This window comes from Lissotriton vulgaris, unplaced genomic scaffold (genome assembly GCF_964263255.1).
Source record: "Lissotriton vulgaris unplaced genomic scaffold, aLisVul1.2 SCAFFOLD_471, whole genome shotgun sequence".
In the NCBI taxonomy this organism is placed as follows: Eukaryota; Metazoa; Chordata; class Amphibia; order Caudata; family Salamandridae; genus Lissotriton; species Lissotriton vulgaris.
Genome location: NW_028240807.1, coordinates 270,662 through 281,424, shown reverse-complemented (window position 1 = coordinate 281,424; position 10,763 = coordinate 270,662). Strand labels below are relative to the sequence as shown.

At 41.5% G+C, this 10,763-nt stretch overlaps 1 protein-coding gene across 1 annotated transcript in view; it reads right to left on the bottom strand.

The window, feature by feature from the left end:
* Positions 1–4,496: 4,496 nt before the first annotated feature.
* The window catches only part of LOC147672863 (ferric reductase 1-like), a 184,475-nt gene continuing 178,208 nt past the window's right edge, over positions 4,497–10,763 (bottom strand). The window contains exon 15 of the mRNA XM_086947966.1: positions 4,497–8,896. Within this exon, the coding sequence (XP_086804092.1) occupies positions 8,804–8,896 (93 nt within the window). The 3' untranslated portion in view covers positions 4,497–8,803. The remainder of the gene's footprint in view (positions 8,897–10,763) is intronic.

The following is a 10,763-nucleotide window of genomic DNA, read 5'->3' as shown; positions in this document are numbered from 1 at the left end:
TCACCAAGAACCCGCCAATGCCAAAACCAACTTCCACGAAGGAATGAAGGCAGTCGCCGAATGGATGAAGAGCAGTCGTCTGAAACTGTACTCGGACAAGACGGAGGTCCTCATGCTCTGCTCCACCCCCTCCACTTGGGACGACTCCTCGTGGCTGGCCTCGCTGGGAACTGCGCCGAAACCCACCATCACGCATGCAACATGGGGTTCATCCTGGACTCATCTCTATCAATGAACCAGCAAGTCAACGCCATCTCTTCCTCCTGCTTTCAACATTAGATGCATTCAAGGGAGAATGGAAGTGTAAATCGTCTAAGGCAACTCAAAGTATGGCAAACACACAGGTACCTATAATATTCAAAGCCAGTATCTTTGGATTTTCCTTTTTCAAACCCTCAAAAATCTTCACACTACATCTATCTATCAAATCATTCCACTGTTAAATTCCCATAAGGTGCACTAACATATATCCTTTCAATTTCAACACCTCAGATAACCTTTCACTGGAGAAAAGGGGAGGGGGGGGGGGGTGGCTAGTCATCTTCGGATTGTAGGCTAGTCACCTTCTGATTGTAGCCTACAAATTGTGTAGCAGTACTCCAAGCCTTAATTACCGCCACCAGCATAAAAGCACTTATGGCCCTGCCTGTATATAAAGTGTACACATGTATGAACCCCCGCCCCCTCAAAAAGAGAATATGCCCATGAATTACCTACCACAAGCTGTAGTAACCTCTGAAATAGTGCATATTGATGCCACTCTCCTAAGCTAGGTGACAATTTGTACAGAGAAATTCTGGGGGTCTGTGTAGGGCAGCATCAATCTCAAGGACATACCTGAGACTCAGTAAGGTGTGTTCCACAAAATACAAAGAATCTGCATAGGGAGACCATTTTAAACATGTGTGCCTCCCCTTCAAAGAGGAAAGAAGCTCCAATTCTGCACATCATTTCTAGAACTAGCAAATAGTATGTCTCGACTGTTCCTATAGAATAGTTTGCTATCCTTAGTAACTACTATACCCAGATACTTAAACTGGTCTCTCCTACCTTGATTGCATGTCTTGCTGTTGCTCCATAAGGGGATTCCTTTAATTGGAAAAAGTAATGATTTGCTCTAATACTAAAGCATGAGGTAGAAGTCTTACAGAAATTAACAGTTGCAAATTAATAAGTAATGTCCAACACATTAAAAAAAAAGTGTTTCAATCAGGGCACTTACAAATTAGCAATATTTATACTGTCTGTCTACAAAAATAGTTATTGAAAGATATTACGAGGGTGGTGTGGCTAGCCCCAAATGGAGTGAGTAGCTTCTGCTGGCAACTGACTGGTTCAATCCTCTACCAAACTGCACCTCTGAGGCCCAGTGGGGCATCCTCACACTCAGGACTATGGGCTCTGTTGAGGGAGTGTGATTCCAAGTGGTTTAAAGATCTTCTGGCAAAATCATGAGGGAAGGTAAATAGGAGAGAGCTCTGAGTGGGATCCAAGAGGACTCCCACTATAGAGATGAAGTGCAGCACTTGATTGCTGGGAAGCTGCTAGAGCTCAGGAGTAATGGCTGCTGGACAACTGGTGACCCACAGCTCTACGCATCAGCTTGTGTGGCTACTGACAGGAGCACAGTGCCGCTATGGAGAGGGAGGGCATTGCCACAGACTCCCGAACACAAGCGGAAAGACTAAGTGGGCCTTATGGATGCCAAGTAAAACACTGGCCCAGACAAGAACACTACTCCCTGTTACAGAGATTTCTATCTCCAGAGAGGCTTTAGAAGCGAAGACAAACGCAGTGGTAATATACATGGATATCCTTAAAGAAAATCACTGTAAACTGGAATCAAAAGTAAAATGGACTAAAGGCGTTAAAGACTAGGCCAGCTACAATATAGACAATTTGCAACAACAAGTGGCAAATCAGACAGACGTTGTTCGGTCAGCTCACCTCTCACCTTACCTGACCATATGTGGTTGCACTAGAATACTGTAAGTTACTGGCCATGACCAGGGAAGCGCTGACAAGTGTTCCTACCAAAACCATATTGTAGCACACAAGATGCAACATAGAGACTAAAATGGTTTTATAGCCATACACAACATCCCCCAACATTAGGAGGTTATTCAGAGTACTAGAAGAAACGCTGAAAGCTTTGTACCAGGATGCCATTGTGTGCTTGGCTGATCTAAAGAAGGTGTCTTACATGCTCGAATGAGGATACCTGCAGGCTGTGATTCTTTAAATAGGCATGGGAAGGATGGATGAAATGGATCCCTCTCCTATACAGAACCATCGGCAACAGTATGTACAGGACAATGAACATCTAATGCATACGAAGTCCTGAGAAATACTAGAGAGGGGTGCCCTCTCTCCTCCCATGCTTTTTGAGTGGACCATGGAGCCTTTTGCCAAGCTCATGAGTAAGATGAGGTAAAAGAAAAGGGGAATTATGCTGAAATGGGGGCATGCTATTTATCGCAACGCATGTTACATGCTCTTATTTCTCAAAAATGCTAGTTTGGACTTAGACCTGCCAATTATAATTCTGGTGGAATCTGAAAAATTGTCAGGCCTCAAGGAAAATTGGCCAAAGCCTGTGAGTTCCCATTGTCCCCTGAGACGAGTAAGACACCAACCCCTCTTGATCAGTGCAGTATTGCATGGGAGACACATGCATTTAGATATTTGTGTGTGAAGGTGTACCACAGAGAGAAAGACGTTAGAGATGGCAACTTGGGGCAGACTATTAGTTCTCAGAAAAGGAATGGGGAAATCTGGAGATCACTTAAATACCAAATAATGGTCAGGATAACATTGTCCAAAAGGGAGGCGCTACACAAATTGATGCATTTTTTTGTGAACCTCTGATTCTGGGTTTCACAAGGTTGGTTTAAAGAGCTGGAGTCTCTTTTTAGGGAAATGATATTGCGATGAGGATAGACAGAGTGACATTAAGAGTGTTACAACCCCAGTCTAGAGAGGAGGTCCTCAAAGCTCTGGATTACAAACAATACTACCTATCAGCACAGCTGCATTGGGTGCCTAGGTGGCGCAACAGGACAGTTCGAGGAGCCCATGACATTTAGTTAAGCACACTACTACGGTATCTTGGAGACGTTGCTAACACAATCGTTCAAGGACCCAGTCTTCTAAAAATAGCACTGCAATGCGGCGAAGGTTATGATAATCCCACAGACACCATCAAGTACCTGACTTCACTATTGGTGGAATTCTTTACCATGAATATTTGGTGGGGGTAGGGGGGTCAGCAAATCAACAGAGCCTGGTTGGACTCTGGCAAACTCACTGATAAACGGTTTTGAGGGAGAGGAAATTTAAATAGATTGATAGAGGAAGGGGGCCTACCTAACAGCCTGTTCTTAAACTACGGGGCAGTGGTGTATACCTGGTTACCAATATACGGTACTGGCTGTGTGGAATGTCAGGCACATGGTGTGTTGCAAGATTGATCCACTGGCTCTCTAAAGCTTTACTGTCAATGACTAAATGTAGCTTACCTAATTTGAAGATACATTGGGAGGACTGCATATTTAGCGAACAGGAGGACGTATGATGTATGAAAATGACATCATGCAGAAATGTTCCCATACATTTTCCAATACTACTACATTGAAATATACACAGTTTAATTATCTCCATCCTACGTACGGCAGAATGGAGTTGGGGGAAATGAAAACAGGAAATTCCCTAGTTCTGAACACGCACACGTCGATTTCTTCCACATGGTTTGGGGATATCCTGACATAACCTGCTTTTGAAAGGGTGATGATAGCCCAAATGGAAAAATCCAAGGATAGGATGGATGTACACAATTCGGAGACTTGTTTACTTGTTTTGTTTCCGCATCACAGGACTAAAGATGGGTTTATCCTATAGAATACATTTCTGGATCTAGTTTTGGTACTGGCTAAAAGGGCGATGAATTGGTGATCAACAAGCAGGCCTCTGTACACTAAATGGAAAAATTAGGTTGTGAAGTGGGCCAGAGCAGAAAGCATGGTGCTACATGGGGCAGATAGGCGAGGAACACACAGGTGCCCAACAGTAGGAGTGTAGAATGAACTACTGAACATCCTTGAGGAAACCCAGGGCTTAGCAGTCAAAGCAAAAGGATTAATCCAGATGATCAGAGAACATCACAAACTAATCAAAGGCAGGGGCATCAGATGAGTCACTGTATTACCTATGAAGGCCAAAAGCGAAAATGGGGCACATACTGCATAGTATGATCGTCTTGTTGATAGGAACAATTGGACATCCAAAGTTGTAGTTGCTCTTAAGATTCTATGGTTATTGTTCAAGTAGAGAATCTAGATTAATCAACTCCAAAGGATGTGCAGACAGAACTAATAGAACTGGGTAGGACTGTGATAACTGCAAAATATTCTAACATCTCCTTTAAAATGATAAAACTAACGAATAGATTACAAAATAAAAATGAAGGCGATTCTGAAAGAAAATGTGAAACGCAGAGGTACAGTTGCATATGCATTTATTTCAATCACAATATCTCACAAACATTTGAAATACTTTTTTTTGCACATGCAATTAAAACTTAGGATAGCAAAGAATGGCATATGGAGGGCAAACATCTCGCTATCGGTTCACAAAATGAGCAACGTGAGATTCAGTGCTGGTAGAGAGGTGCGATAAGTAGTAGAGGTGGTTCACTGTTTTGGGGTCTTCCATACCACGCTGACCCAACTACGCTGCCATTCAAGTCACCAGTGCTCTAAAAATCCACCAGGCTTACCTTGTGGGACAACCCCTCCCCCAAACACACACACAGAAATTTCAACAGTACTTCAAGAAACTTCTCTAACAGAGCTCTTCCATAAATCACTGTCAGACAGCTCTAATGGACAAATCATTCGTCCCTTTACAAGACCTGAGCTAAACTCTATGTTAACAATCTCTATTGATTTGGGATCTGGGTATACCAATTCCGACCAAGGAATGAGATAACATATTGGCTGGGACACAGAGGGTATCCATAAATGCGTGATTCAAGCTGATAAACTATTATGTCCTGCATCGAGCATACCTGACCCCAAACGCCTAAGCAGATATTTCAAATAGAGGACGCGGCTTGCCAGTGATGCGGCACACTCCAGGCCCACATCCTACATATGTTCTGGGACTGCCCCCAATTGCATGAATTCTGGGAAGGCGTTATACAGACGGTGAGTGAGATTATAGATTAGGATCTACCACGCTCGCCCGCTTGTTGCCTATTGGGCTGGTTCCCCCATCTGGCAAAGACCAAAGTCACCAGCAAATTCCAATATCTAGCATATATCCTAGCACAAAGAGAAATAACCAAGAACTGGAAACTGAAGGGGAGACCCAAAATGACAACCTGGTGCAAAGAACTCTTCAAATGGGCACGATGCGAGAGGCTAAGAGGGGGCTAAGGCACTTAGTGATAGCCAGGGCATGGGAGACCTTAGTACACAACCTCGAGTACCCAGACCTAGATACCTCGGAAGATGAAAGAGAAATCGCATAAGGCAGACACCCCAGACATAAACGCGTGAATTATAAACACACTCGCAATCGCTAAATAATCAAGACACTAGTGACTACTTCACAAAAAAAATTACATCACTTCACACACAAATAGGAAATACACAATGCACTTGGCCACAGCGCCCCACGAAAGACTTACTGCCAAGATGACTTAGGGGAGGGGGTGGGGGGAGTTAGTTAATGTTCAAGTTTTAATCTTATTGGACTATAAAGAATAGCAGCACGTTCACCAGATGAGAACACTGTGGAAATGTCAATGTACAATGAAACAAACTGAATTACTGTGCTGTTGTAATAGGCAAATGGAGAAATGCGTAATGAAATTGGTTGACAAAAAAAAACAGCCTCCATTGATTCCGCAGCATTACCGCTCCATTTTCTTTTATAAGTTCCTAATTTCTCTCAGCTAGTTTCCACTGATTATGTTGCCTTCCTGTGTCCCTTATCCCAGACTGATCAACAGAAGGCCTAAATCCAAAAACACAAAGTAAGAAAACTAAATATATTTTGAACAAGGACACAGCTTCACTGTCAGTGTTGTTCTACCACTACTTCCCAATTATAATTTCTAATCTTGGTTCGTTGAGCAAAGAGCTAAAAAGCAAACACTGTCCAAACCTACCATCAAGTTCTTTGCCAGATACACTGCCAATGCCCTAGAATGAAAATGTGAACCTCCCTTTAATTAATTATTATGCACCCATTGCACTTCTTGCCCTTCTTTGTTTTCAATGTCTATCACTATAATAAAATTCATAAAATGTTTACTTATCCCTTTTTATTATGAAAACTCATTAGCTAAAAGCAACTACCAGAGTCACTTCGGAGGTGAAATTTTAAACTATGAACTGCTTTCTATAATTTTAAGACACAGCTCAAGATGTCACCTAATGTCAGTGTTATTCTAAAGAAGATTCAGTCAGCCATAGATCAAAAGTGTTAATCGCAAGAACATTATGTTCCATTTCTCACTCGTCCGAGAGATATAAGTGGTAATTCTTTAAGCAAAGGTCAGTTACAAAGCAGTCCACAAATGTCTTGAACAACATCAACAGATTATGCAACTGTAAAATAATTCTCCTTCTGGAATGTTACAGGTCATAAAGATGTTGGTGTCTGCTTAGTCAGGTCCTAAAATGCATGTTCCTAGTAAAGACCGATACAGACTGCCCATTCTGGGCCAACAAAAGTATATTACTACCTTTAGAACTCAAAACTCGGTCTACTCTTGCTTCATATGAGTTAAAATTGATGTCTACTTATTTCTCGATGTTGGCCATCTTCAGCAGGGCTCCTCTTTGAACTCTACTCGTATAGAACAGAAACCTGTTTCCGGTGGGCATGATCAGTGCCCAGTCACTTGGAATGAAAACAAGAAAATCTGGAGAAGGGGTCTAGTAAAAAAGATGAACAGCTGGAATTGAGAGGAGCTCTAGAAACAATCACCAACAGAATAAAAGTAGGCCCATGAGCCAAAAGTGAGATTTGTTTATTTTATGAGGTGAAGTCATTCTGATAAAGACGTTATTGCAGAAAGAATTTGTGTAGCTGTTCAAATTAGAGGTAATTTTCAGAGCTACTGATTGACTTCTCAGTGGCTGTCCTCTATCTTTTCTGTAAGTAATTATTGCCTGGAAGGGCCTGCCATACATATGCTCCTGGCTCAGGGAGCATTAACTCATGGCACCGCAAACACAATTCTTTAAATGGCAGCAACAGATTTACTGGGGAATTGTTTTTAAAAATGCTTCAGTCACGTTTCATGAGTTTTTCCTAACTAGCTCCATGTTTTAAAACCATGTCCAGAGTGCAATACCAATGACAACGACCTCAACATCCAGGAGACCATAAGTACAGCCTTTAAATATCCAATGTTACTGGACCCTTTATGACCTACTGGCCCAGTTGATTCTATGAAACAAGTCCTCTAGTGCAAAAAGGATTTGAACAACTGCAATACAAATATAGACAATCTGTTAAAAATGTGGGGATATTTATACACCTGCTCTCAGAGCAGAAAATACTATTTTCTGCATTCACTTGAAAAGGAGCTACATTTAAAGTAGAACGTAATTAGAATCGATGTAGAAAAACACGTTAATGACAATAAACGAGTCGGAAATCATTACCTACATTACAAACAGTTATTTGAAGGAATACAAGGATTCATAATCCACCAGTTTAATACTGGAGGCACATGTTTTACGAATCACCAAGTTATGAAGATGTGATATACAAAAGGTATCAAAAATATTTTGCATTTACTACGGTCTGATTGATAAAAATACTCCCCAAAACATAGAAAATGATTCTGTAAAATCAAAAATTATTTATAAAGGGTAATCTTCCTGGTCTTTTTTGCAAATTGATGTACCTTCAGTCACTGCTTAGTGGAAGTGAATTTAAAATAAACTACTACACTGTTTCGGTCAGCTGCACAACGGTATACTGATTGACCTCTATGTGCTGAGTAAGAAGCTGGGCAGAAAACAACTGTTTCACTGAGCAGTAAAAAAGGTTACTTTTACAAGATGCGGATTTGGCGTGCAGAGTAGAAGGCAAGATAATAGATCAAGCAGGCACTTATTTGTGCAACCATATGTTTGATTGCTAAAAACATTATAAAATACTATTATTGTCTCTGCTAATTTAAAGAATTCTCAAACACGAGTACTTATAAAAATGGGGGAGGTGAGGAGTGTTGTGCATTCTGCGATTAAATTGGAGTTGTGAGGACCATGATAAATAATTGTTTTGGTAGACCCGCATTGTCTGGGACGCAAGCTATCCAATGCAAAGCCATGGGGCAACGGAGACACAAAGGGAGGACTCACACCAGTCGCCTGATGAGTGATACTCCTTCGAGCAGAACTTTACCTGTGGATTTGAGAGGCTGTGTCTCCACCATTGATAACTCATTTCCTACGCCATCTAAGACAAAATCACTAACCATAGAACTGATCAAGGTTCTGCTTTAACTATTCTGCTACAAGGTATGCTGTCTCATGGTCACCATGCCAATCACAACTCGGAGAATGCCCATCCTTTTCCACTCCTTGGAGCACTTGTCCCTCAATAGTAAAACTCCACCAAGGTCAGCGGGAAAGGGCAGTATATAATTCTTCAAGATGTACATCGATTAGGATTTCCAGGAAACACAGATGGTTTTGAATTCTTCTCAGGTGCAATTCACTTAGTGGTTTGAACTGTAGAAGATGCAGTATTGCTTGCGCTGAAGATCACTAGATGTCTTTCAAATTTGGTTGATTGCTGCCAGGAAGGTGGTTAGGAACGCAAGGTTTCCACAGATGTATACTGTCAATATTACCTTCTTAAAGCTGTGACCCTGAAAGACAAGATTTGCCAAACAATGTAATGAAGAATAATGAGCACAAAGCAAAACACCAAGTGGTCACCTAAACATGTCACAAATTAGGAGATGACAACTAAAAAATAGCAAGTACATACATGAAACTAAGGTTATCAGAATTTAAAGACTCTTATTAATGTGGAGAATTGATGAAAATGTAGGTAAGGAATCTAACAAATGCTCACAACATCGCTGTCAAACCTTTATACATGGGATATTATGAATTACATGATTGATAAGTAAATGTGGTGGCAGCGAAATACATCTTTATACTGAGCAAATAGAGACTTTTCTACCCAGGTGTTCACATGAACCATTCCAAGGACAAAAAGAAGACCCCTTTGAGGACCAGAAGATATGGTGTGGGTAAATCCAGGGAGTCATCAACGTTTTTCACTGTGCAAGACAATCCCGGGGACATACAAGCATTGATGAGCAGCCATAGGTATCAGAAAATAGTTATGGAGAATCAAAACGGAAAATCATTGGTCAAGAGGCTGTGACTCACTGCTAGGGAGCAACAAGTCTCATGAAAACAGGGAGGAAATTGTGGCAACATGAGAAGAGCACTATTTCCATGTTTCTGGATGTCTTCGCTACCAACAGCGAATGAAAATAATAAAAGAAAAGACTACTTAATCCCTTTTGATTTACAATCAAACTGAGCTGCACAGAATGCACATTTAAATTGTGCATCATAAATATTTAATTCACTCACTTTCCGCACTATGGCTAAATATATGTTCTCATTCTGTTGCCACAGTGACATTAACAGAAGCATACACCTGAATCCAGACACTGTATCCTTTATACCAATCTCTGAAAAATGCATTAAGGTGACATCATGCTGTACCAATTGCCCGCAACATCAATGAACAGCTAAGGATTACAATGGAAACAACCATTGGCAACGTCAATAGCTCTTGCATATACCAATATTTTTTAGCCATGTTGTACAGCAGTGTGGCTGTACAGCACGGCTAAAAGAAAAGTTATCGGAAAGCACTACGATGCGGCCAGCGCTGGCAGCATCATAGAACCTTTTTCTTTCTTCTGGCAGGTAGAGGTGGGCAAGATGGACAATGGGAGAGAGGGAACAGGCAAGGAAGGGGATGAAAAAGGGAAGGGGCAGTAATGACAAGTGCCATAATGCTACCATTGCTGGCCAAGTCATAGTGCTTGTTTTTTACTAAGGTGGTGGGTATGGGGGAGGCAAAAAAGACAATGGGAGGTGCAGGTGAGAGGTATGAAGCAACAATGAAAGCTGGGGTAGGTGTTGAATGGAAAGAAGCAACAGGATAACAGGGGGTGGGAAGGGAAGAAGCAACACTAAGCAAGAGGGGTGGGAGGGGTAGAAGCAAAACGCATAATCTGTGGTATGAGCGTGGGAAAGCAAAAAAGAAAATGGCACCTGAATCACAGTGTGAGAAGTAGATAGACAGCAGAAGGACACTAATCAAGCAAAACCAATCAGTAGTTAGTCCATGCGCCACACAACAGAAAAATTGAAGCTGGTATGTGATGGCAGCAAAGGAGAGTGTCAATGAAGCATACAAACTGTAAGGCATGGGCGAACTCCAATCCCTTTATAATAATCAATACCGCTGCAGCCAAAGCGCATGCGCGGTCGGTAGGCAAGACCTAAAGTGGTGCTTAAAAATCTGGTAATTCAGCTATTGATTCTGAATGCTGTACAATGATATAGTGCTTCAGCTCTTAATCATTTAACTTCTCTGGATTCTAAAGGAATTGCTGCTGGATGCCGGTGAGCCCCACCCGATGACCTTTCTATGAATTAAAAGTCAAAAACATTACACAAAAACGCTCAAACAAGCATATATCA